General features: G+C 39.7%; 1 protein-coding gene across 1 annotated transcript; it reads left to right on the forward strand.

Annotated features, from left to right (window-relative positions):
* Window positions 1-26892, forward strand: LGMN (legumain). The gene is made up of 14 exons (XM_039552803.1): window positions 1-85; window positions 6110-6287; window positions 14037-14134; window positions 14942-15023; window positions 15987-16072; window positions 18716-18791; window positions 19266-19328; window positions 20141-20207; window positions 21813-21931; window positions 22656-22745; window positions 23436-23633; window positions 24252-24422; window positions 25267-25334; window positions 26119-26892. Exons 2-14 carry the CDS (start codon window positions 6150-6152, stop codon window positions 26156-26158), a joined length of 1296 nt encoding a protein of 431 aa, XP_039408737.1. The 5' UTR covers window positions 1-85; window positions 6110-6149; the 3' UTR covers window positions 26159-26892.
* The last annotated feature ends 903 nt before the right edge of the window (window positions 26893-27795 follow it).

Raw genomic sequence — 27795 nt, forward strand, 5'->3', positions numbered from 1 at the left:
CGCCCCGCGCGCCGCGGTCGCCTGGCTCCGCACGGCGCTCGCCGCAATCACAGCGGCCGCGGCGGTGACTCCTCGGCACGGAGCGGTGAGGCCGGCGGGGCCGCGCTGTCCGGGGGCTCCGGCTGGGGGGGAGGAAGCGGGGTGCGCCTGAGCGAAGGGAGCTGTGAGCGAGGGATGGCCCGCTCCGCTGCCCGGCGGCAGAGGCAAGGGCAAGGGGGAGCGGCCCCTCCGCCTCCCAGGGGAGCGGCCGAGGGTGCCAGTTTACTTCCCAGGCTCCGAGCGCTGCCGAGCCCCCGCCGCTCCGCCCGGCGCCCCGTCTGGCCCTGGGGCTGTCACGCGTGGCTCGGAACTGCGTATCATCCCTCCGTGTTGGAAGGGAGACAGGAGTCAGAGCGGCTCCTTCCGAGGGGCATTGGCCAGGGCTGGCAGAGGAGAGGAGGGAGATCTGGAGGGGCAAGCAGGGGCAACTGCTTAGGTTTAGTCAACGGTAATACATTTTTAATGGGGGAAAAGGATGGAGTAACTATTTATGGGATTTCTGCAAAGAGCTGGTGATGACTGGAAGGTGCTGCGCTGTGGCTGGTTATTCAGAGCTGGTATACAGCTTTGCTGTAACATGAGGTTCTGCTTGGAGGTAGCACCACTAGCTCCCAATTAGGATGGACCAACACTGTGTTGAGTGTCTCTGTTTGGGAGTTAAGATAAATATTGTAGCCAGGATCTGAAATGGGAAGATAAACCATAGTAAAAGACACGTGGAGTGCAGGAATCTTGTGTAATCTCACACAGGAATTTCTGCGTAATAACTTCTTCAGAATTTCATTCTCTCCGTGCTCCCAACATTTCCATGTTTGCTGAGTAGAAATTCTTACCCTTATCTGACTTATTCTTCTACCCTTATACCCCCCCATGCCAAATCAAGGAATATAACGAAGTTACTCATGCAGTGTTGCAGTATCTGTTTTTTCTTGCTATCAGAATGTGATGGCAGAGGCTTTGTATATCTGCAGACAGATAAGAAAGTAAATAGCAGAAGCAGTTTTACTGAAGCCTTAAGGTTTGCCAGATTTGAATCTGGGTTTTTTGAAGTGTGTAGAGAAAAAATCCCCTAAACCAGGTGTATTGGCTTATCACCATTTTAGGAATGATTTTTGGTTTTTTTACCCTCAGGTAAGTTTTACTATCTCTGCTGCTGAGAAAAGTAAATCTGCAAACAGGAGAATGAACTTTATTTATAACTACTTTTAAATATATTTATTTAACATTAAGAATCGTTCTGAGTTAACTACAAATTAATGGGTTTTTACAGTAAAAGTGGCTTATACGTTTTCAGTTAGCTAAACAGAAGTATTTCACTACAAGTTCTAATCATAGTAATCCGGTTCATAGAATGGTTACTAGCAGACTTTGTAAAGAAATGTTTTGAAACAGACCATAATCTCCTTCAAAATGTACCTTATCAGAATTTATAATGATAAAGATTTTTTTCTTTCTCCCGCACAAGTGCAGAACGAAAATCAGAAAATCAGATTTTTTGTGCAGGGGCCTAATCACAGGTTTAGGTGCTTCTGTTTGTATAACAGCCAGCACAGCACGTAGGCAGAACATTGCTGACAGAACTGTGGACATCAGTTTCCTGTGAGGAGGACTATCACATATTTTGTGGAAATCAGCATCTAAGTATTACAGTGGCAGGCAATATGCAAGCACTGTGTAGAGAAAGGAACTGTGGCTTGATTCTGGAATCTGAAAGCCTAGTGGTTATAAGAAGTGAGCTGTTCAGAAAGACTTCATAGAAAAGCTGTAATGATCATCTGATCAGCTTAAGGCTGTTACTTTTCAGCAAGGTTACTGTTAGTGTACTTCTCATGCAAATAAAATAGAGATACGGTTTCTGTTTATTATAGCTCTTGGAGACTGTGCTTAAGGTATTTGGAGTGCAAGCTACTGAAGTGTCAATATTGCTTTAAAAGCTAGTGGGAAATACTTTGGTCAACTCAAAGTCCTTTCTTTAGAGTGCTATCCTATTCTAAGAGTATTGATCTTAAAGGACTGTTTCCCAAAGGAAAGTTGTGAACTCAGGGAACAGGCAGCCGGCCAGAAAAATTGTTCTAGCAGCAGCTGGCTGTTTCCAGATGTGGTCTTCCTTAAGCATCTCTCTCTTATCAAGTCAGAGATGTATGCTAGCTATCTAGTGGGAAGTGGTCAAGGTACCTCTGTCAGGAAAGACTGGTTTTAAAAGTGAAATATTCTGGCAGGAGCCACCCAATTCTGAACGGGCTTTTTCCACAGATTGTGCAAACTGTGCAGCAGCCTTACCTGCATGTGTACATGGTGGTCTGATGCTGAACCCACTGCGTCTGAGATGGGCCTTTGTCCTGGCATGGTCTCAAGGCAAAGTTAATTAACTCTTCTGTCAGAAAGACTAGACAGAGCTTGTAAAATCTTATCATATTTTGTGGATCCACCAAAGCTCTAAGATGATCTTGTAGTAACTTTTTAGTTTTTTTCCATGTAGTCTCAGTCTGCATGTGATTCAGGACTGATTGCATGTGACAGATCTTCAGAGAAAGGCTTTTTCTGTACCTGTGGTATGCTGGTCAGCTGTGCTGCTTTCTCTTAATATGACTTGAAGGCAAAGCATGTGATGGGGAACTTTCTCTTTTCGGCTGTAGGTCAAGAACTCATACAACAGAACCCTGAACACAGGCTTTTAAATTGCCCACTTGCACTCAGAGGCTTTCTTTAAAGCAAGTAGAAATATGTGTGTGCGTGAGTGTGGTTTTTTGTTTGATCATCATTTGCTTGTTTATATTTTTGTTGGTTTTGGTTTGGGTTTTTTTAAGTAGTAGTTAGAGACAATAAAGACCCATTCCCACTGCACATGTGTTTAAACCTATTTTAAGTGCTGCTTGGAGAACTTAGGGGAGCTGAGCCTTTATTAATTATGGTTTATTGGTCCGTTTTGGTATGTCTGGGATTTTTTTTTGTTTCCTCTCTTCCTTCTGGTGTTAATCTGATTTAATTATAGTATAGGAAAAGACAGATAAGTGACATTATATGTCATTAATTAGTGCCAAAGTGGAGGTTCTTTTCTATTCTAAATAATCCATGACAAAATAGATATGATTTGCTAGTACAGTGTAATGTTTCTTGGTGTTTATTTTTTTCTCCTGGGTGTTCTGCATCCGTCACAACTTTTGTCTCAGCAGAGGTGAGAACTATTAGGACTTACATACCCTCGTACTATCCGGAAGACTCTTTAATCCCTCATGGAGGGACTGCTTGAGGGGCTGGTAGCTTAAGTCTCTGTTCCTGATCTGGCCTGGGGTTTTTCTGTTGTGGGGCTGTTTGCAGGCAGAATGCAGTGCTGGTGTGTGGTACATCTGTGGTACGTCTGTGCCTGCACAGCACGGGCCCGCTCAGAGGTACTGGCTGGGGTCCTGAGAACTGTAGATCCTTGTTAGTATAGTCAGGAGCATGAGCTCACCAGGAAACACAATCCCATCAAACTGTTTCTGGTTGCCTGGTATATCAGTAACTGATAGTGGCAGTGACTCTTTCCGTGTGATAAATGTCTGTGTGCCAGGACCTCCCTTGAAATTAGCCATCATGTTATATGGCCCAGTGAACAGCTGGCACCAACACAGCTTCTGCTGATATGCCCTGGATTCTAATGAATGGTATCTCAAAGAACTAAGCTCTTTCATCCTGTGAAAGGTTCTCCAGTAATTGTTTGAACCATTTCTTTCCTTTTTTTTTTTTTTCATGTGAATACATATTATAGTTGGAGAATGTTTTGAGACAGACACTGAGCTTTGAGGGATCTGTTTGCAGGAAATTCAGCTCAATATTCCAGTAAGTCGAACTCAGTTAAGATTTATAAACAGGTTGTCTAAAAGATACTGATTTTATTTTCTTGCCTAATATTTCAGGAGTTAGATATACCTGAAATTGAATATTGGAAATGAATAGGATCATTGGCCTGTGGCATACTGTGGTGCTTTACAAAAGTTCTAAACAGCTTGGTCTGAATCTTAGCCAGGCTGTAGGCAACAAAATAGGCAGTTTTATGCATGTTGTACACACCGTGCATCTTCAGCACAGTATGTTATTTGTCTTATCATCTGAAGAAGTGACAAGGTAGATCAGGCGGAGTTATCATACAAAGCCCCCATCATTGTTTGATGACAACAATGACACAACTTTACAATTCCAACTCAATGTGAGAGAATATAATCATCTAATGAAAAATATGCTTATTCCTTCATATCTGCTTGACTGCTGAAGAAGCTAATAATTCAACAACCCCTAAATTGTTAAATTACTATGTATTAGTCTTGCACCAAGTGTCACAGGCAGTGACAGGAATGGCTTCTTCCTGAAAGATAAGTTTTTGGAAGAAGCAGTTTCATAACAGTTAATGTTGGTTCTGTCTTTTTTATTCTGGAGTTTTTATGTGTGGTAACAGTTCTTCCTATAGGAGCTCATATGATAACATGACTTCCTTTACTTTGGGCTAGCTCCACTAAAAAGGTTAAAAAAATCCAACTTGTAAATATATATATATATGTAGTATAATATATACATATATATATATATACATATATATATATATGTATATTTCATACTACTGCTTGGAAGACTAAATCTTAGTGACCAGTGAACCCGTGCTATGTGTCAGGTTAGTAGTCTTCACTGAACCCAGCTGCTTTGGAGAGGAGCTGGCTGCTTCTCTGTTTCAGCCTCATTTGAGTGGCTGCAGATGGGTGGTTTTCACTGGGGTACTGAGGCTGACTTAGATGCCGTTTACTTGGTTTAGTGGTAGTTTGGACATTTTGCCTTGGGGGTTTTAGGGGTTTCTAGCTTTTATTCCAGGGAAAGCCATGTTAAAGTAGACTAGTCTGCCTCTTACTACAACGCCTCTTCCATACCTAGCAGCAATTACTGACTTCCAGGATCTCTTTTTTGTGAGTAAATGGGTGTAAAATCCCATCTCTCAGTGCATGAGGAAATGTGTAATCTTTATGTGTGGGCCAGGAGCATGCAATTCTTCAGGGGAGTTTGCTTTTAGAGTTTCACATTGGATGCAGCAGACCTGAGACTGTGACCAGTAAATGGAATCTGCCTACCCCATGCAACCCCAATTCCAAAAGCAAACCTTAAACCTGTGATTAGATATGGCCAGATAGTTTACTTTTAGAGCAAATGCTTTATCAGACAATTAAGGTGCTCAGGACATTCACTAGCAAGGACCCTACTTCTAGTCCTCTGAAGAAAGTAGAAGGAGCCATTTCTGCATGGGCTCAAACCTCCCTTCTGCTCAGCTTTTCTAAATTTGACATTCACAGGCTCAGATGCAATTTTCTCACTGTGCACCTTGTGCAAACACTTAACCATTGAGCAAAAGAGGCGAAAATGCTTCTCTTTCATGTGGTACTGGTTCACATTTGCTCTCCACTAGCGTGACAGGTTGCACAAATAGCATGAGTCTCTCACAGCCTGCACTTCCCCCCAGGCCCAGCAGTTAGGGCTGTATCTTGTGCAGAACAGTGGCACGGCCTCTTTCCACCCTCTTTGGTGTTGTGGGCACAGAGAGCTTTTGTGACACTCTGATCTTCCAACTCCCCAGAAATTCTCTATGTCTGAGTATCCTACATCACCTGGGATTTGACTCAATAATAATGGGCTAATTACCAGTGAGTGGAAACCAGGGAATCACGTAACCAGAGACCAACAGAATAGTTTTAATCTGAAAAAGTTTTATCTGTGAAATAATTGATAGTGAGGCTTGTTTTGTATTTGAGATTTATTAATTGCCAGCTATTATAGAACAAAACAACTTGAGGGGGCTGAACAGCTTGGTTGTCCTATTCAGGATTGTTTTCAGTCAGATTTAAAAGCTGACAAAAAACTATTGTAACTAGTAGCAGCTTGGTGCTAAAGGAAGATATGACCAGAAATTGTACTGTGGGTTAGATGGTCTGTAAAACAAACAAAAAAACCCCACAAGCAAGAAGAGCTTCTAAATGTGGTACTACTGATGTTCGTTTTGCATTTGTTTTTGACTGATGTCCTCTCATTTACTTCTCTCAAAATTCTTCATTAGGAAAATTTTCTGCCATTTGTGGAGTAAATAAAGAAGAGAGATGATATTGAAAGCAGTTGTGCTTCTGGGCTGTGCTCTGGGCATCAGCACATTCCCCATGGAAGAACCTGAAGATGGAGGGAAGCACTGGGTGGTGATCGTTGCAGGTTCGAATGGCTGGTACAACTATCGCCACCAGGTAAGGACCGCTGGTTCCACATGCTGATGCTGCCCATGCTCCAGAAAATGCCAGCTCCCCGACTTGCAGGAAGGTGATAGCTGCCTGTCATCTAGACTAGTTCAGACCTTCTGTCATTTGAGCAAGTGCTTCTACTTCTAGAATCCCAGGTGTGTGTGAAGTTTACAAAGCAAACAGCAGCAAGATTCACTCAGAACCTGCTCTTTGTTCTTGTTGTTACCACCCCAGGAATCCCCTTCCACTGATGCTTTTACTATGTGAATTTTTTTTTTTTTTTTTGCATACAACTTTTTCTAACTTCTTGAAAAAGCTGTCATTACAGGAGGAGAAGTATTCTTCCTCTAATCATACTTCTGCATCCTAGGAGACCTGTGCCTTTTAGGGTAAATCTCGGTTACTAACTGGGCTGGAGGATCTAACCCCAACTTGCAGTTGTACAAATGATATCTAGAGTTAAACCTCATTTTGAGACACATACATGTTTCTTTCCATTTGTTTTCCTCTTTTCATTATGCTATGAAAAGCTTCCTTTTTTTCTAGTTAAAAAATCTGTGAAGGCTGCAAATGCACTGTATGTTTTGAGGAGTGGAGAACGTGTGGAAGGGGGGTCTTTTTAATGTGAACCAGTCTGCATTGCCTCAGAATTATGTTGGCGCAACAAAGATATGGTGCGCCAGAGTGCAGGGAACAAAGTGAGTGGCAGAAACAGGAGGAAAGGGAACCGGGACTCCTGAGTCTAACACTGCTGGGAAAACCAGTGCGTTGTGAAATTGTGGGCTGAGTGTGGGTGTCACTATGGACAGAATTAAATCCAAGTGACATAACTCTGGTTAAGTTCAAGATTTATAACCAGCAGTCAGGAAACAACTTCAGCATTTTCCCCTTGGGGAATTGCTGGACAATGCCTTAAACAGATTAATCTATGCTCAAATGCTGTCTTTGCTCTAAACTTGCAACTTAGCTTTCCTGGAGAACATAGTTGATTTAATTCTGGTTTATGTATACATTTATATATTTCTAAATGTTAGAAAAATAGTTTACTATAGTATTGTTGGTTAAATACCAATGTACAACATCAGCATTTTTAAAACTGAATAGTATGAAATGTACAGGCTGATTTGCTGAACACTGGAACTTTCAAAGTATTTATTATTTTTAATGTAACTGCCTGTAAGATATAGAGAGTCTTCATCCTCTTGGTTGATGGAGGAACAAATGAGCGTTCTGTGTGTTGGGCACCCTGGGTTTTGTGCGTGCTCTCCTCCTTCTCAGCTCACAATCAGTTTGTAACTTCAGCACAGTGATGAGCTTAAAACTAAATGAATCAGACTGACAATCTTGTCTCATCTGAAGGAGCAACCTGTTACTGGCGAGTGCTAGCTCAACACTTTGACAAACAGGTTTTAGGGATTTTGCCAGCTCCTTACAGAGCAAATATTACCTGATAAGCATAGTTGGAATATTACAACCTTAATATAAACTATTCTTACTTCAAATTAAATCTTAGAGAGGAGTTTTAAAGTTGGAACTGGAAAACAGTGATGAAAATACTACTGCTGTACTTGATTACTGCCTGTCTTGGGGTGTCTAAATTTAATTACTGAGTTGTGCTCTTTTTGTTGCTATTGCTGTATAACCAGTCTAGCTGGCTTCTTTCCATTCTAGGAGGAGTTAATACCACAACATTAATTTTTTAAATAAAACTACCATTTTGAAGCTGTGGCTCATGAGAATTCCTTTTCTCAGTTGCCTGGGCACAGTTTGTAATCTCTCTGTCAGTGAGCCTTCAATGGCAAGTGTCTCTGCCAGGTATAATAAGGTTATGAAGAACAGAAGATCCACATTTACGTATTTGTGTCCAAGAGTCTTTGGAACATGCCAGTTTCACAGAAGTCTATTAACTTTTGAGTGTGGTCATGCTTTGCAGACAGTTATTAAGTAATTCCTTTTCCATGTTAGAAAAATGAGAGCAGAATTTCTTTAAATACCTTAATTGTGAAGATAATGTCAACTAACATTGCGAAATATCTGCCATGTCAGATTGTTCTGAATTTAAATATGAGAAATCTCTGTATTTTAAACTACCACTTGCCTCACGTACATTATTAACATTTGGAAATAAGAAAATTAGAACACCAATAAAAATGCTATTAAAGTTACAAAAGCAGCATCATAGAAGAGTCTGTATGAAGGATCCTTCAAAAGGAGGCTGGGTTCTTACTTGCCTGTCCTGAGCAAGATACTGTGCATCTTAACTTGTTATGAAAAAGATGAATTCCCACAAGATGGAACACATCAGTAGCTTGTGCTGTTCTGCCTAGTGGCTTTTTGTGGCCAATCTTAAGGGTCTGGTGGGAGTGAGCATGCATGGTAGGAGGGTGGCATATGGTGAGACAGACCCAGCAGTTAGTCATGGAAAATCCTCTTGTGTGTGCCATGAAGTGTCATCCAGACAAGTGTGCCTTGGGTATCAAAAAATGGGAGAAATTCGTTCCCAGCAAAACAAGCAGAATGATAGACTTTTTAGGACAGTTATACAGAGGAGGAAAGATGCTGCAGGAATCTGAGGAGTTCTAACAGGTTTTTGGAAACGTTATGCAGACTGATGATCACCATGTCTTTGTGTGTTAGTGTTCCCTACCTTCCAGCAGTGGAAGCAAAAACATCTAAAGTAATTAAATTATTTGCTCAAGTCACTTGCAATGGAACTGGGAACAGGACTTGGTCTGTCACTTCTGTGCTTCAGAACACATAGTGAACACACATAGCAACACTTGGTATTGTTCAGTAGAATCATACCTGTACTATAAGAAATCAAAGCAGCACTCCAGGATTGCAGGTTTGTGTAATTTTTTTGCTTTCCAAGGGAGAAACTGCAGAGGAAAATACATTGTACTCTAATTCACTTTACTCCTGCCATCACCTTTCTTCCCCAGAACTTCTCTGACCTAGCCTGTGTACAAGTGGATTTGTAGATGTGTTCCAGTAAGTAGTTATTCAGTGTGGGGTTTTTTTATTACTGGATCCTTTGCTATTCCCTACATGCAACTGCTCTCATAATGTCACTTTGTAATTTGAGAACTGAGCAGACACATCTCTGGGTTTCAGTTTCTCAGTTCAGCTGTCCGGGGTACAGTTAGTACATGATGTTGCATGTTTGTATTACATTTTTATTTTGTGAGCTCCAGTTGTTTTGCATGCTGCCTGCTGCAACACGGTCAAAACATACTGTATTGTCTGCCGCAGTAGTTATCTGGTGGTAATATGTGTTCATCTGACTGAGCAACCACAAAAGCAGAAGAAACAGATTACATATTCAAAAATGTCTCATTTCATACATTAAATGCCGTACAGACCCCAGGAACAGTAAGTTTGTAAAGACTGCAGACCTTGGAAACACTTGAGTTTGCACCTGTAACCTCAAGGAATCTGAAACTCTGCCCAAGACTGGTTATTTAGCTGTCAGTGGTCAGGATCCATTGTCAGTGGTACAAACCAAGGATAGAAAAGATAAGGAAAAACCCCACTATTTGCACTTAATATGAGCGAGATTCGCACCTTGCAGGCAGTTGCTTCCTCTGTGATGGCTGAACTGGGACTTCTCCGTAATCAGGATGATCTAAACTTGTCTTATGCATTTATCTTATCAAGTTCCTAAAATAAATTTTAAGTATTTTGTGTAGTATAGGGCTCAATGTAATAGGCTCACTGTCATTGCAAGGCTCGCTTGTATATTGCTTTATGCTTGTGGCTTCTCAGTTCTTTGGTGGTTTTATCCTTATTTTAGTGGTTTTGATTAGAGTTGCCTGGGCTGTGGAAGGGCTATCAGTGTGCTCCTCTCCACTCCTCAGCAGTTACACTGACTTCTCTGTAGCAGCTTTTCTGTTACCAGACTGGCTGCTGTTCAAGAGTCCTGCCCCTGTTCCTTGGCAAAGTGGCTCAGCTCTCTACTGCACAAAGAGCTAGATAAAATACTTCTGGTAAGCTTGGTGGCATAAGTGAGCAAATACAATACTAAATGCTTCTGTCAGATTTAGAGAATGACTCAACAAACTGGTTCTCATTAGGAGAAATAGTCTGGCTCTTCTGTGAGATGGACATAGCAGCTAATTCAAATCTAAATCAGGCTTCACATCAGATCAGAGAGACAGACTCTTGCTTTCTGGGTACTCAAAACCACATAGTCTGTGGAAAAGCCTGATGTGAAACAAGAGTCTTACGAAAGATTGAGTGCATACTCAAGAAAAATGCCAGACTGATAAAATCTGGCAAAATTAAAATTAACCATGAATTTGTGTACATGGGTCTGGTTTTGGTTGTTGTTTTTAGTCTTGTACATACTGAGCTTTGTGGGTCAGAGACTGTATTTATTCAGTGCGCTAGCCACTACCAGCCAGAGCAGTATCCTATTCCAGGACAGTCTTAAATTCTCCTGTTTTGTACGTAACAGTCGCTAAGGATGTCTTGGCCACATGGCTTCAATTAACATTTCCTCTCTGTGCTTACAAAATTTAAACCAAACTTACAGGAAACCTTCCCTAAGTACTTGATAGAGTTACAGCTTTGGGCAGATTCACTGATGTATGTTTAAGCGAAGGAGTAGGACATGGCTAGCATTTCAGACATATTCTTCTACCTTGCTTATATATCAGAGTTCATTCTTGCTTAAGCTGTGACATTTCAGCACAGCTGTAGTGGGAATCTTGCTGCTTTATGGTGAAGCTGGCCCTTCCTTACACATGCCTTTCAGCCACGAACCTAGCAGTCATAAGACAAGAAGTAACCAATTTCACACAAGTCCAAGCTTTTCCCTTTAGGAATTATTTATGGAAGCTTGTGTCATAAACAACTTGTTTTTTCCAAAAATGCCCCCAAGTAGTCTACTTAAAAGCTGTGTCATTCAAATGTGTAGACAGCTGTGTGGCACAGGAAAATAGGGGTGTAGTGGGTTTTTTTGGTGGGTTTTTCTGGTTGGTTGGGTGGTGGGTTTTTTTGGGTTTTTTTTTTTTTAGACTTTCCCCCAAATGTACATTTTGGGAAACAAAACGTCCATCCCAGGAAAACAGGGTAATTCATGTTCTGATCCCCATGCTTTCAAAATGTAGGAGTAAATTATTTAAGGAGATCTTCCATAGAAATTTGCTGATGTAGCAACAGGTTTAGACTAACCAAGGGGTGAAAGGTCTTAACAGCGTCCATTTTGGAGCTGCCCTTAAGGTCAGTTGTGCAGCAGGAGCTGTACAGCTGCACCTTTTCCTGTGCTGTGTGGGGCAGCTGCTGCCCTTCCCCAAATCATAGTCACAAAAACATGGTTTAGTGACAATTTACCCAGTAAATGTTCATAGCATTCATTTCACATATTAAACCAACAAGAATAATACCAATAGGAGATGTGGAACAAGTCTCTTTTAGAGTGGTTTACAGGTACAGATATGCCAGAAATATTTCTGAGAGAAGCTGGCTCAAATAGCAGTATTTGAGAGGCAGTTGCACATCAACAGGAAATACTCTAGATTCACATACACCTCCCTACTCTAGCTGCAGACTTTTCTACTTTGGTTTTTTAGAGATTTGTGGGGTTTTTATGTGTACACAAGGACCAAGCAGGACCAATATCAAAGGTGACTAATTAGGTCAGCTAATTCTATGCAATAAATCCCAACTGTTTACTTAGAACTGTCCTACTTTAGTCAATGGAGTTTTAGCAGGAAAACATGTTTTTGCTGCTCTAGCCTTTGTTGATGATATCATTATGCTATCAGCAGGTACAGTTCCCTTATCAAAAGCTTTAAAAGGCTGGGACAACTCCCAAAGACACGTAAGTTGAGATTGAAGGGAATTGACTACATTGATCTGTCTTCCTTTACAGTAGGGATTTTACTAATGTTTATTAAGACAGGACATACTGAGCAAACAGTGAATGAACCAGAAGGAAGGAGAGGAAACAAAAAAAGGTGATAACATGCATTTATAAAGTTTAATTTTGGGTACTTGGCATCAGTTAAAAACACCTCTAAAATCCCTACTGGCCAGCCAGTCTGCGTCTGTGGGAGCACAGATACTTGCTGATTGAATATGGTGATACTGTATCACTGTATGCCTGAGCATTTCCGTGTGTTGCCAGTTCCTGTCAGCATCGCAGAGGTGTGTGATATCTTGAGAGTGAGAAGAGATCTATAATCTACTCATCAATAAGTGCAAAGAAGCCCTGATTAGTGTTTTCTTCTCCTTCTGCTTGGGTTGCTTGTGAAATTCGAATACGTGCTTGGTCAAACCTGTGCTCTTCTGTTTCATATTATAAATAATACCTTCCTAACTCTGTTTAACCTCAATGTTTTGACTTGTTGAGGCAGTAGCTGGTATAATGACATGTAGGGAAATGGAAAACTAACTGGGAGGTTGTCTGGGATAGGTGGAAGAGAACATAGGTTGACCTGCAAAGTAGGAAATAGCACTGCTTTAGTAAGAGCAGTAAAAGGGGAGGGGTTAGTCACATGAAAAGATTTTACTGCAGAGAGTCCATTAGCATTGAACGTGCTTCACCCTTCCCAGAATCTTGTATAACTTTCTTCTCTTCAGTTTCAGCTGCACTTAGAAGACCACGGATAATAAAGTTACAGTATTTTACAATGTCCTTTCGGTTACACTAATCAAAATCAGTAGTACTCCTAAGTAATCTGAACAGACATTGGTCCACTTAAACCACTTCAGTTTGGCTTCCAAATTAGCAAATTAGATTAGTTCAACAGAAGTAAGCTTTAAAGCTTGCTTCTTGCCTGCATTTGGAGTGTGTATTTGTTAGATGAGATCTCTTCCATTAAACCTGCACAGCTTTTTCTAGCATGTGGTGGGTTGTAGTTCTCTAGTTTAGGAATGATCGTTAATCTCCCATTAGGGCATTCAGGGACTGTAAGTTTTAAAGAAGATAATAATTTGGGCTGGGGTTACAAAAAAGTTAGCATTCTGATAGAAGTCTGCATTTACTGTAATATCACTTTAATGGGTATTGTTATTTCTGCATCACAGGAAAATGGTTCTGTAAAGAAAATGTGCTTATTCATATCCTGTACAAATCAGGAAAAGAGCCTGAATAGAAATTCTGCAATTCTGTTTTCCAATGAAATCTGTTGTGCCCTGAAGTTGTTGCTCTGCAGAGTAAGAAATACATAATTAAAAAGAAAATATTCCTTAACCCAAATTCTCATTTTATAGTAAAGCAAGATTTAATAAAATTTTTTAGAGATGAGATTGGTAAACAATACTTGCTTAAGTCCAGGACAGTCTTCAATGCCCAGTCATGCAGGCTTGGTGCAGAACTAAGTGAAATTGGTGGAAATCCATCTCTTTTCTTCTGCTTGGCACACTTCAGATTTATTTGTCATTGCAGAAGGTTTTTATTTTGATTTTCTCACACAATGCAGAATGTTGCTGAGAACTTCATGTTAAATTTTGTTATCTGTACCAAGTCTGAAGTAACTTCTGGTTTCTGTTTAAATAAGAAATCAAAACACGTAACGAGGGAGAGATATTAATCATAGTCTCTATTAGTAATGCAACTGCTCCTAATTAGAGAAAGACAATGAGCTCTGGTTTAAGCATTTCAGCTCTGCAGCAGCCCTCAGTCTCTTATATTGGAATACAGTTTCTTTTGGGCAATAGCCTGCTCTGAGGTCTGAAAAGTTTTTTTTCTTCTGGTCTCAAAGGTAAAATTTCTGTTAAAGCTAGTAATGAAAATTTGCTTAATTTCAGGCAGATGTGTGCCATGCGTACCAGATTGTACACCGAAATGGAATTCCAGATGAGCAGATCATTGTCATGATGTACGATGACATTGCTGATAATGAGGAGTAAGTGATGAATCATAGTGCTTATGGTTACTGCAAACATACCATAGTCACCAGTGTGTTTTGAGTTTGTAGTCATTTTGAAAGAAAAGCCTTTAAAACCACCTGTGATATGCACAGGGATGTTTCATCCATCAGCACAGTAATGCTCCTTTGAAATGTGCTCATGAGCTTTCTAAGCCTTAGTCCACAGCTCAGCATCAGCTGTGGCACTGAGCACTGCAGAGCATCGTTGTTATGAGAGTAAGGGATGTTAACTCCCAGGCATAACAGTGTGCAGCAGATAAATAACCTAAACTCATGAACACAGGGGAGCTCTGTGTATGACTTGCAGGGCTTTTTTGAAAGGATATTATCAGATTAATTCCCAGCATGTACATTCAACAAAGAGTCCCATTCTTGGTGACTGTCTAGAGCATATCATTGCTTTCTGTATGAAACAGTTTATTTATACAGCCTGTAATTCCGAAGCAACTTCCCCCCAAATCAGCAGACATTACAGGCACAGCAGCACTGGGAGCAAAGTGTTCAGGGCAATAAAGGCAAGACTGCAAGGAGTTAGATGATGGAGACCATCCACCTACATCTTCAGATTAGTTGATGTGATCTGAGGTAGAATACTTGAATGTACTCTGGGGGTAAGGACACCTGAAACAAGCATGTAACTGACTGAAGTGCAGTATTCTGAGATCACTTAATGACATATGGTGCAAGTTCCCATACTCTCAGGCAAGCTGGCTCCTAGTTGTTCTATGGTCATTGTAGGGCATGTGGCTAATTATTCCTGTTTATGTTCTATTTACCTTTCAGAAATCCGACAAAAGGCATTGTCATCAACAGACCTAATGGCTCAGATGTGTATGCTGGGGTCCCTAAGGACTATACAAAGGAGGTAGGAACAAAACCCCTTTCCCTGGGCAAGGTTCATTGTTATACAATATCTGAATAAATTCTTTCAGCCTGTAGCTTGCACTCCAAAATGCACATAGTATAAAGCATCAAGTTTATTCACCTGCATGGTTTGGCATGAAGTTTGGTGTTCATAAAATAAATATAAACAATAGATTCTTTGAAGTGAAGCATTGGTCATAAAAGTGAACCTTTACACTGTTTCAATGCTGACACATGAAATAAAAGGAAGAAAGGTCTTGGATTTGTAAATGTTGCAACTCAATCTGAAAAACAGCTATGTAAAACTAATTGTTTCATTAAATCAGTACTGTAATCCAGTCTGATTTCATGATTCAGCAGTGAGGAGATTGACAGCTGGACTGACAATCTCCCAGAATCAGACTTGAAACCAGTCAGAATTTACCTGTGAGAATATTACAGTGAAATTCTGCGACTTTAGTAAAACCTACAGAGAAGGCCAAGAAGATAGTTAATAAGAGAAGATGTTCTGGACACAAGGGGAGGATGTTGTTCTTGTGGGACATTGAGAGTGTACAAGGAAGAACTTGTGGATAATATGTAGCAACTATACTTTTGCCTGTATACTGATTGTTTACTGCCTGAATGGTCATTGTTTGTTAGGCAGCCTTGTCATTGTTTGCTAAGCAGCCAATCTTAAATTAGGCCACAGCCATTGTGAAGAGATATAAGAATAGCAGTAGAGAAAATAAAAAATCTTTCTACCTTTCTCGACTATGGATTACAATTAGTGTGGCTTTTATGTCTGCCTCGACAACAGCCACACAGCAGCAAAGTGAGTCATTAGATAAAGACGGATTGAAAAGGATGGCCAGCTAAATTTGCCATCCATGCATGGATTCTGACTTTCAGCAGCCATCTTTCTAAATGAAAATTTTTGTTGTTTTTATGATCAGATCTAACTTCAATCTTCTCAAATCCTTAGGATGTTACTCCAAAGAATTTTCTTGCAGTTCTCAGAGGAGATGGGGAAGCAGTGAAGGGGGTGGGATCAGGAAAAGTATTGAAAAGGTAAGAGAAGTTTAATTTAGAAAATAATTGTATATGTACTTGTAAATTGACACTGATTTCAACAAAAGAATAGGGTAAATTAGAACAACTTGAGAATCCAGCAAAATTATTGATGGCAATTCCAGGTCCTTCACATTACAAATACAGTGGTTCTAGTTTCTTAAACTATGCATCACAAAGAATCAACTGCTGATATTTGACTCATACAGAGTCCAGTATAGATCAAGGTATAAAAGTTCTAGAGGACTCTATCAACTGTATTAAGGTATTTGTTATTTTGACTATTGTCTTTTGCAAGAAGGCTATTCAAAGAGAGTGTTGCTAAGCTTTGGAGACCTCTGGAAATGGTTTTCTAAGGCTTGACTTAGTGTACATGAACAGTTTTATTCATCAGTTGAAGACTTAGGTTAGACTCAGGTCAGACTTAGCCATCAGTGGCAGAGGGACAGAGAGAGCTTAACCAGCTCATCAGTTGGAAGAATTGCATGTCTAATCCCAGCCTTGGTCTTTGTAGCACATACACAGTTATTGAGGCTGAATATAAACCATAATTCCATTCCTAATGAAATGGAATTATGGTTTATAATTAATGCAAAAAAAATTTGCGATTGAAAAAGTAATATGAGCAATTAAACTTGTAAGTGATGTATTATGCTTAAATTATTTGTAAACTAAGTTACACAAATGATTCTAAGTTTAGCAATATTCTAATATATGAAGAATAATAAATTATAGATTGGCTAAGTGGAATGTAAGATTTATAATTAACAGTAGATTATAAAGGGTTATATAATTTAGATGGTTCAAGAATGTAGTTAATATATTTGAGGGCCTAATAAAAACTCTTCTTGGAAGGATACTTGGTGTCAGTTATTCATCTTGCTTCTGCAGTTTGAGATGTGAAAGTATGATGCCTGCTTACTAAGATGTACTATATTTCTGATTCTTGGTAAAGAGCTATATCATATTATATATTTCTATGTACAGGAATTACTGTAAAACCTTTAAGAATTTAAATTCAACCATTTGGAAGGACTAACCTTGTTAAAGAAAAACCATGAAGTCTGTCTTCATCTGACAGTTGATTTTAGAGGCATAGCAATGAAACAGAGCAGATGAATCCCACCCTGGCACTGAAGAGAACAATAAAAAAGAAGGAGCAGGACAATAGTCAATAAGTTATTGCTCTGAATTGTTTAAACTTCATCCTTAAAAGCTGAGGTTTAAAATTATATATGCAACACATATAGACAAAAAGTTAATAAATTACTGCACATTACCAGATTGTGCTCTTCTACTATCTGGAATGAGGCAAGAGGTGACTATAAAGCAATTTTTGTTTAAAAAAATGTACTTCTGAACACACCTCACTTGTGACAGCTTGACGTTCCAATTCAAATAAGGGAGTAGCTATGCAGAGGGCCAAAGTCTCCAAATGTACTCAGGAAGACAACTTGAACCCACAAATAAAAGTCCTAGTTGTTTACATTCCACCTTGGTCAAATTTTTTGCACTTAGAATCAAGAGCAGGAACCTGAAAAGTAACACTCAGCACTTCTTTGTTAGGCTGTGTTTGAATTTTCAAGTGGCCTGACTTTTGCTATTGGGTGGGACGAGACTCAATTCTCCTTTCCCCAGGAGGCTTCCAGGTGGACTTCCAGGTGGTGCCCCTAACCAGTAGGTTATTGGCCAGACAGAAGGCTGGACAATGTTCCCTTGAGCTGCTGCAGTTGTACCTGTTTCCTGTGAGGGAAGAGCAAAAGCAAATAAAGATTTCTGGACTCTGGTACAGAGGAACAGAGGAGGGCTTGGACACTCCTGCTGATATTTTTACACGTTTTATATTTAATTGTCGCTAAATATAGTTTAAAAGGAAAATTCCTTTGCAGATCTGCTGCTAGGGCAAGACCTTTCTATCACCCAAACATGATTTTGTTTGATTTAGAGTGGAATCAGACTGTACAGCAAACTGTACTACACAGATGTGAGGGTGTCAAAGTCTGCGAGCAGTCAGTGCTCAACTGACTGCAGGGACACTGGTGCAAATGCCAGCCTGTCCTTACAGGTGTGTGTGTACATGCATCAGTTCCTCATGGAGTTGTAGGCTGACACTGCTTTGTGATCTGTATGGCTCATTATGGCCATGGTAGTACTTACACATACCTAAGGGTCTTAGCAAAGAGGGTTTTATGCTTTATCCCTTATTATTTTATTGGTGCCTTGGTATAACTTAGGTATAAAAGCATTCCTTTTTTACCAGACTTCTACAAAAGCCCACAGTATAACAAATTCTTCAGACAGCCATTAAAAAACAATTGTGTTTCCACCATACTCTACATAACAGCCCCTGTCTCACAATTAGTTTACAGTTTGGAACATGAAGTGTAATTGCCATATTCCCCATGCTTGAGGGACTAGCCTATATCCCTATTTTCATTCCTTTTGTGAGCACTCATCTCCTCTAATAAGGATCCAAAATAATGTGCTTGGGAGAAAAAAATAATACCAAGAGGAAGAGGTGCTTCAGCTGTATTATTTTCAGATAGTGGCATGTCTTGGCACTGAGAAGGAGATGAGTGTTGCTGTAATTAAGGTTAGGTTGGAGTAGTTAAAAAGACTGTGTTTGCAATTGTTTCATTACAGTGGTCCCAAGGATCATGTGTTTGTTTATTTCACTGACCATGGAGCTCCAGGACTTCTGGCTTTTCCTGATGATGACGTAAGCATTTTGGGAATAACATAAAACCCATCATTTTAGTGACATACTAAAATAATAACTAATAAATGTAAAACATGAGAATATGTAGTGCACTGCTATATTGAGGGGAGAGGCAGAAAAAGAGCAATATTCTTCTCATTATTGCATTTTGGATTTTTTCCAGTTAGAACCTGTAACATTCAGTTGAAATTTAAGTTATGTCATTCCATATTTCACTGGACTTTGGTGGTCCAAGCAGACTGTTTCACACAGGTGTGACTTGGCTTTCTGGTGCACCATACATATCCTCTGGGACCATTACTCATCTTTTACAGAGTGGTAAAAACTAGAATGTTATACTTCAGAAGGGCAAAGGACTGGATAAATTTATTGGGGAAATAATGTACATATTCACAGCAGTTAGTATTTATTCTTAAGTGAATTGTGTGTCTGTTGAACATAAGTGGTTTTAATACAAGCCTTCTTATTTTACAGCTTCACGTGAAGGACTTGAATAAGACTATTTGGTACATGTATCATCACAAGAAATACCGGAAGGTAAACAAGCATGCCAGAAATTCTGAAATTAGAAGATCAGCTGGTGTGGAAGAGAGAGATGTCTTCAATTTAAGAGTTGTTCAAAGCAGGAAGAATCTATTACATGCAGTTAAATTTGCATTAGGATTTTGCACTTAAAAGGATTGATCTGCTCCAAACTTTCCCCTTCCGTATTTAGTTTACTTGTTTTTGCAGTCAACGTTGAGGTGTAGTGTAACAGCTGTTTGCTAATGCTGCATATTCTGATTAGAGAAACAACATCAGTAACTGCTGTGGCCCCGTAATCTGTACCTGACTCTTTCTTCCTGTGCTTTGTTCACTTCAGACTGTGCTGTTACTACAGGAAGTTTGTATATACCTCATGTTTTTCTTACAGTTACTTATATAGTTTAAAAGACTCGACCTCTTGTCAAAAAATTCTGTGCATTTATTTTATCACTACCTTTTAAGCAGAAAAATTAATATTTTTAACATTTTACTAGTGCTTTTTTTAAGCAGCTCTTTGTGGCAATGTCTGCTATGGCTGGTTGTGTTTAGGAACATACAGCTGGCATCAGTTCCAGAGATACTACATTCAATACTGACACATTGCTGTGCCTATAGAGTGGCTGTATATTTGATCTGTGCTTTCTCCTTTCCACATAGTTTGATTCCTGAAAATGAAAAACTGTCTTTTGTTTTGGAGCATTTTGCATAGCTATTGTTTCAGGAATAGTAGTACAGGCCAACTAGCTACAGCTGAAAAACACCAAACAACTTTTCTCCATTTCCTCATTTAATTTCTTACGGTCTCTGATTTTTTTATTTTATAGATGGTGTTCTACATCGAAGCATGTGAATCTGGATCTATGATGAATCATTTGGCTGATAATATCAATGGTGAGAAGTCAGTTAAATTACTGAACTTAAATATCACAACTTGTCACAGACCTAAACAAGTATTGACTGTGGCAAGAGTAGGCTCAAGGCACATTTATGTAGAATTTTAGCAGGGGAGCACAAGAAAGTAATACTTGCCGTTTACAGGAAGTTCCTTTTAATAGAGTCTTACAAAAGACAGAAAAGGCGTTCAGTTTCTTGGAAATGAGAAGTTGAAAAAGTATTTCTTTTCAGGAACCAGGTGGTTGCCCTTGGCTGGTAGCAGTTAAGTCATACAGACATTTCTCAGCCTCAGCCCTGCTAACAGCAGGTGTGAAGTTCCTGCTGTCAGTTTCATTGAGTAGTAAAGCAGCTGTGAGACACCACTGCCAGGCAACTTTGCTGCACATTTGCACAATAGCCCAGGACGTGGAACTCAGATTTTTCAGGGTTTTCAGGCTCTCTGCTGCAGAGCTGGAAGCTCAGCCTTGATTAGGGTAAGGAATCACAGCCTTTTGAAGCACCTATTCTGTGGCTGGGGGACAAGTGCTCGCTGTTGTGGTTTTGAAGATGTGATTGCAGAGAAGACCAGCCATGTGCCTGTCCATGGCATCCTGGATGTTTGGCCCTGGGTGTGCTGCCTGACACCCACCAAGATTTCTTACAAACAGTGTTTCTTTGTTACAGAAAGTTTCATGTTGACGATGTTCAAGACAAATGCTCAGTATTTTTCAAAGTTTATGCTATCAGAAATTTTTACAACCAGCTCTGCCACAGACTTGCAAAGGCAGAAAATTGATAATTTATGTATTAGAGTACAAAGCTGTCCTTGGCAGCTTTCACTGATGACCTAAGAAGTTTAACTGGTTACTTAGTAAGCATTTTGAAGGGTGCTAAGAGGAGCATTTTACTGCGCAGACAAGATTAAAGACTTTTTTTTTAATTTTGAGCTTTAGGTACATTCTGAATAGAAACAACACAATAGCTCTATAAAATCATGTAGAACACTTTCAGTTTGAAATTTGGATTTTCCTTCAATTACACAAGTATGCTATGTATTGACTTTGGCAAAAAGCCAAAATAGCTTTTGTTTTTGTATCTGTAACAATGTGTTTACAGTATTTCTGCTGTGTTAGAGATTACTTACTGGGAACACTGTGCTCAGGGCAGATGTTGTAGGTTTATTGTTCTTTTCTCTCAGTGTAGAGCATTATCCAACAAAGTGTATTACTTAGAAGGTGGCATTATCTGGAAGAAAAGATGATTTTTAGGGGATTCACTTCAAGTTTGGAGAAAAGCTCTCATTATTGTAATAAAGAAAATGAGTATACAGATAGTTGTTAGTGCACAGTGCTCTCAGGCAGTTCGTGAATAGTAGATTTTTCCCTCAGGCATTCTTTTTAAACACCCCAGACCACATTCGGCAGAAAAGAAGAAGCTCTTGGAACAGCACTGAGGGTGACTGAACAGAATGATTAACAGGCTTTTTTCATTCCTGCTATTTGGAAGTAAATGATTGAAAGGCAAAGTACTTAGACAGATATGTCATGTGCAGCTAAGTATTAAATCATGGAGAGGGGAGATTAAAAAAAAAGATAAAAAAACCCCTTACTATTTGTATTACAGTTTATGCAACAACAGCTGCTAATCCCAAAGAGTCATCTTACGCATGTTACTATGATGAGGAAAGGCAGACTTACCTTGGGGACTGGTACAGTGTGAATTGGATGGAAGATTCAGATATGGTAAGTTACTTAAATGAATTTTCTTCATTTTCATGTATGAAAAAGATCACTAGGTTTTTTAAACATAGCTCTTTTACAGGATTTGTGAAAATATTTGGCTTTATGTGAACCAAAATCAACAAATTAAGTTGGTAAAAGTATTTATCTACTACTCAGAACCATATATATAATCTTTATTTGTTTGGGCCACTGAATTTACTTCCAGTACCAACTTTCAGAAATATTGTTGTCTTTTGTTTTTTATAAGATAGAAAATATCTAATTTCTAGTTCCAAATTCACATAATCTTTATTTGCTAATCTGAGACCACATCTTCAAATCTGTTAAAAAAATTGGGCAGTTCAGTAAGTAGTATGTCTGCTTCAGGGGTGCTTAAATACAGAACTGTGGCTAATCCACTTGTTAGTATAATGGAGAATAGTGTTAATGAAATAAATCTGGGATTTGTATGCTAGTCCACTCCCTTCTTGCCCATTTGCTGGGAGATTAGGAGATTACTAAAAGCAGTATGACAATATGCTGTCAATATTGTCAGTTGTCATACTAAAAGCAGTATGTCAAATATGCTTTTCAGATTTTACTTTCATGTCTTTCAAAGGTTGTATAGCTCTCGCCCTATACTTCCTTCCATCCACTGGCAGCTAAGACCCTTTTCAGCTTCCTTTGCATTTTTAGAATAGCTGAGTTTAAGTATCTTTGACCTCATGGAAGTTTCTTCATGCAGGAGGATCTAAGAAAAGAAACACTCCACAAGCAGTTTCAGCTGGTGAAGAAACGCACCAACACCAGCCATGTGATGCAGTATGGAAACAGAGTATGTATTTGGGAGGGCTTCCTGCTCAAATATATCTTCAAGCCTTTCGAACCCTATACTTTCATGCTTTAAACCAAACAAACCCAAACAAAAAACAGCTGTAAACTGGCAGGGTTGATTTAGTCATTTTCAGTCATGAGCCATTTCTCTTAAAAGACCTCTTAGCATTTAAGAGATGATGATCCTGATGCTAGGGAAATCAGCCTTTGCATATGCTTCAGTCTAAGAAATCAGGGTACAAGTTGTCCTCCAAGCTCTGCTAGTGATTTGACACTTCAGTAAAGTATACGAGAGGTATTTACCACTTCCAGGCATATTATGAATGTTAGTGAAATGTTAAAAAGTACAATGATCCCTCAAATGGGAAGAGCTGAAAGGTGATACAACATTTATAATAGTCCCATTATGCAACAGGTTAAATACTTGTTAAAAATAATGTGCAATTAGATAACCTGGCAGCCTTTTTCCCTGCAGTGGGTTTTGGAAATAAAAGTTCCTGATTTTCAGCAGCCTTTACCTCATTGTATTAAAAACCCCAATATGTGCATATACACAGACACACACATCTACAATCCTGTGATCACCTTTATTTTCTCTAACAAAACAAGTTTAGAGAGTCAGGTTTGCATGGCAGACAAAGACAGAACCACCTGATTGACAGTTTCCATCTGCTTACTTTCTATCCTTCAGAGCATCTCCTCCATGAAAGTGATGCAGTTTCAGGGCATGGGGAAGAAAGCTATGCCCATTTCTCTGCCACCTGTAGAACACTATGACCTGACGCCTAGTCCTGATGTGCCCTTCGCAATCATGAAACGAAAGCTGATGGCTACCAATGACATTTCTGAGGCTAAGAAGATTGCTGCAGAGATGAAAGCATACCTGGAGGTAAAAATAGAAAAAATAATTGCTCATCAGGCCAGATTAATTTCCATCCTAACCAGTGGCAGAAGTAAAATCTCTGAAAGTCAACAAAATTGCTCTTCAGATGGTAACCTCTAGCTGATGGTTTACTCTTCGTTTAAAATTGAGGAATCTGTTCCACAAGGCACATTCGGTAATGGTTATCTAGGCAAAGGTAAGCAAATGCAAAAGTCAGTCTCATAGCTTCTACTGACAGGAAGTTCCTCATCTGCATCCATAGGGATTCTTGTGGGGAAGACTTAATCTTTGGTGTTAGAGAATCTCTTGTCTCAGTAGAACTGAAACATTCCAAATCAAATAGCTCCTGCAAAATGGAAGTAAGTATTAGTGTTGGTGGTGCTTTCTTTCCCTGGCAGACACTAGGAGAGTAAGTGATTTTGGGTTCCGGGAATCTTGACTTTCTGTTGCTTTTCATTTGAGTGTTAAGAGACAAGTCCAAGAGACTATGCTAAAAATTATGGCAAAATTTGGTTCCCTAAAGAGCCCAAAAGCTAAAGGAGGTTTAAAGAAAGAGAAATTTCATTCAAAGTCTTTAAATTAGCTTTAGAAAAAGCGTATTTTAAGCTCTTGTTTTATGTGCAGGTGAAAGAATTTATCCAAGAATCCATGCGGAAGATAGTCACCGTAGTCACAGGTTCAACAGAACAGACCAACCAGATTCTGTCAGACAGATTGACCATCAGCAATTATGACTGTTACCAGTCAGTGGTGAACCACTTCAAAGCTCATTGCTTCAACTGGCACTTACCTGTGGTAAGTCACTCATTAGATATAACCTGATAAACAGGCCAGAACAACTAGCACAGTCATAGGCACATCTGCAAAAACCAGCTTTTATTAAAAAGCTACCTTGGGGCAGTCATACAGATTAGTTTTGGAAGAAGGGTAAGTAATGCTTTTGGAAGCAGGAAACCACTTCTACTGCACCTTTAAGTAAGCAAGAAGTTTACTAAAGACAACCCCAAAAATCTGTATTTTTCACTAGTTAGTGCTGTTGCTTCCATCAGTTTCCTCCTCAGAAATCCCAATGTTTAAAAAGTAATTTTGTATTTCTTCTTGAAACATCTCTACTGACAAAACAAAAACACAAGCACCACCACTCTGAATTCATAATCTTGGTGCATTGAGATTTCTGTATTACGTTACAGTATTATGCATAATTCCTTGTGGTAGCCTCGCTGCCGTTTCCATAGTCGTGCTGAATTCTTGAGAACCACTTTTTAGTTTAGGGGCTTTATTACTGTTTGCTCTTCCTGGGATCCCAGTTGAGGATCAAATCCTGTTGTTAGACTGTTTAGATAAGAATAACACAGTCCTGATGTCAGGCAAGATAGCCTCTTCAGCGGATTTTTTGTTTTGTTTTGTGGGATTTTAAGAATGTAATGGGTTAGATGGTCTTGCCTACAAGCACAGCTGAATTTGCCTAAAATTCAAAGAGCAAAGTGAGCAGAACAAAGATCCATTTAGCCCAGTACTAGATTATCAGTTGAAGACCTTGAATATTAACAGCATCTCTAAATTATTTGCACCATTTAGTCTGGATAAACAGTACCTGCTTTTCATCTCTGAAATGACTAACAGTGTTTGTTTATTTCAGTATGAGTATGCACTGAGACAGCTGTATGCCTTGGTCAACCTTTGTGAAGGAGGATACCCCATTGACAGGTAATGAGGTTCCCAGATACGCCCTATAGTTTTAACTATGGCTGAAAGAACAAAAGCTAATAGGCAGATAAAGCTTAATCATAAAAGCTTCTCACTTGTTCTGCTCTTGTTATCATTTTGTCAGTAAATCACTCTAGAGTTAGAAATGTTTATTTTGACAAACATCATTATTAGTTCCCTCCCACTCATAATGATCTGTGTCCCCATAACCCTTTAATTTCCATACTGAGCCTCAGGGGAAATGACAGCCAGTCAGAGGATCCCACTGCACCACACAGCATCGAACAAAACAGCATGACTGGTGCAAGGGCGTTGCCCTGTAAATCCTGTATGAGCTTACACTGAAGCCAGGTTGGGAACTGCTGTGTCTTCTGTGCTACCCCCTCAGCTGCTAGCTCAGAACACCACAGCACTGCTGCGTTCTGGTGATGAAAGGGAATATGGTGCTGGGTCCTTCCTGTGTGTGGTAGGAAAGCAGGCTGACCCTTGTGGTGGTGCAGTAGAGCTGAGGGCAGCATGGTGTTGGAATTCTGTCTTAGGAATTTGTGGTAGAGGCTGGGATCCCAGCTTGTGAGTCATGCAAGAGGAGGAAAATGGAGAGAAGAAAGCAGAAGGGGAGGGAATGTGAGGATGGACTGGTAGTTCAGACAGTGTGCACTTGCAACTCAGAAGGTGAAGAATTGCTGTCCCTACTCCTGGTGGCAGCCCACTGCAGTCAGTTTGGGAAATAGTTTGAGAGCAGAGTGCCTAAAACGTTACTCATCATTATTGTTCTCTGTTGCAGAATATGCCTGGCCATGAATCAAGTGTGCCTTGGGTATTGATGGAAACAACAGTCCTGAGTATAACCCTTACTACAAATGATAACTTTTCATAGCTGTCATAATCCAGACTTTACGTGCATGCAACCTGGAGAGAGTCAGCCATTGTACTGGAACTGTGCTGGGAGCTGAGGCACCAGACCATGAGCCATGCAGCACTTGCCAGTGCTCTCCCCTGCATCCCCACTTGCTGACAGCCTGCTGCTTTGGGAGAGGCATTTTGACAGACCACCTGGAGCTTTCAAGATGGATAATTTTTTTCAAAGCACAATGCTCTTAAGAATCTCTGGATGAACACTACAGGCCACCTATGTGATTGCTAAATTCATTCTAAATCTAAACATTGAGTCATTAATTCTGGAATTTTTTTTAATACTCTTGATAACTCTTAACTTTAGAAAAAAAGTTAATGAATTCCATTACAGTGACTAATTTGCAGTTTGGTTGAAGAGTTAAGAAACCAAAGCTTGTTCTTTAAGCTTTAACTCCTTAACAGTTTAAAGAAATGAGTTGCGTTTGAGAGCTATTTGATGTGGACAGTGCAGTTAAATGTTGGAACAGTAAAAATCTTTGTGAGTAGAAAGCACTGTTTTCCAAAGAAAAACAGACATATCTAATGCTGTAAATTTAGCACCAGTATGCTGTAATAAATTGTGTATACTCACAAACCTGTGGGAAGTCATAGAGTACAGGAATTGCCTGTGAATAATAATAAAGTTGATGGTTTCATCTACCCACAGTGCAATAGTGTTGGTCTATCTTGAAAATGAAGGAGAGCTAATTAATTCTGTGATATGCAATACAAGGTTCATCGGCCCCTGTAAGACTTTCATAAGGCACGTAATCTCAAAAAAACCCACTCTAGCTAACCAACAAAACCCAAAACAAACCCTAAAACTTTAGCCTAAAAGCAACAACAAATATGTGAAACCCCAAATCACACTTGAAGGTGCCACTCCTTAGAGGTGACTTAGTAAAGGACAAGCACGGCAAAATTAGAGATTGTGAGGTGATCCACAAAAGTTTCAGGTTGTCCACACTTTTTTACATGAGGAGAAAGGATACAGAAATATTTCATAGTTATTTTCAAAAAGTGTGTTAAAATATGCAAAATTACCTCATCTCCATGTGAAAAGAATGGACTTTGACAAGAACTGAACCAACATCACCAGGATGGAGAGAGTTCTGGATAGCTCCACACAGAGGAGAGAGGTTGTAGAGGTCTAACTGCTTCTTTTATATAAAGAAGAGCTAGGTAAAGCCAGGTACATGAACAGCTTCATGAACACTGCTGCGAGAGAGAGATCGATCCCAGAGCACAGCTAGTGTCAGGATGAATGGAAAAGGTAAAACTCTGTGGAATTAGGCTTTACTGAATTAATAAATTAGTTTGCACTTTGGGGGTTATTGAAAGTTCAGATATATGCTGCTGTTGAGTTGCTGCTTGTTTCTTCTCAGCTGTGCAGCTGGGGTTTTTTTAGCAGAAATCTAAATATAAGAGTATGAAATTCATGACTGCCTGAACCTGTTGCAGCTGTTTCCCCAATGGCAGGAGGAAGGGATGGCCCCACAGACAGCTTTTAGTCAGTCTGGCTGCTATCATGAAAGAGCATACCAAGAGCTCCCAAACACTTGAAAAG

Source organism: Corvus cornix, chromosome 5 (assembly GCF_000738735.6).
Source record: "Corvus cornix cornix isolate S_Up_H32 chromosome 5, ASM73873v5, whole genome shotgun sequence".
In the NCBI taxonomy this organism is placed as follows: domain Eukaryota; kingdom Metazoa; phylum Chordata; class Aves; order Passeriformes; family Corvidae; genus Corvus; species Corvus cornix.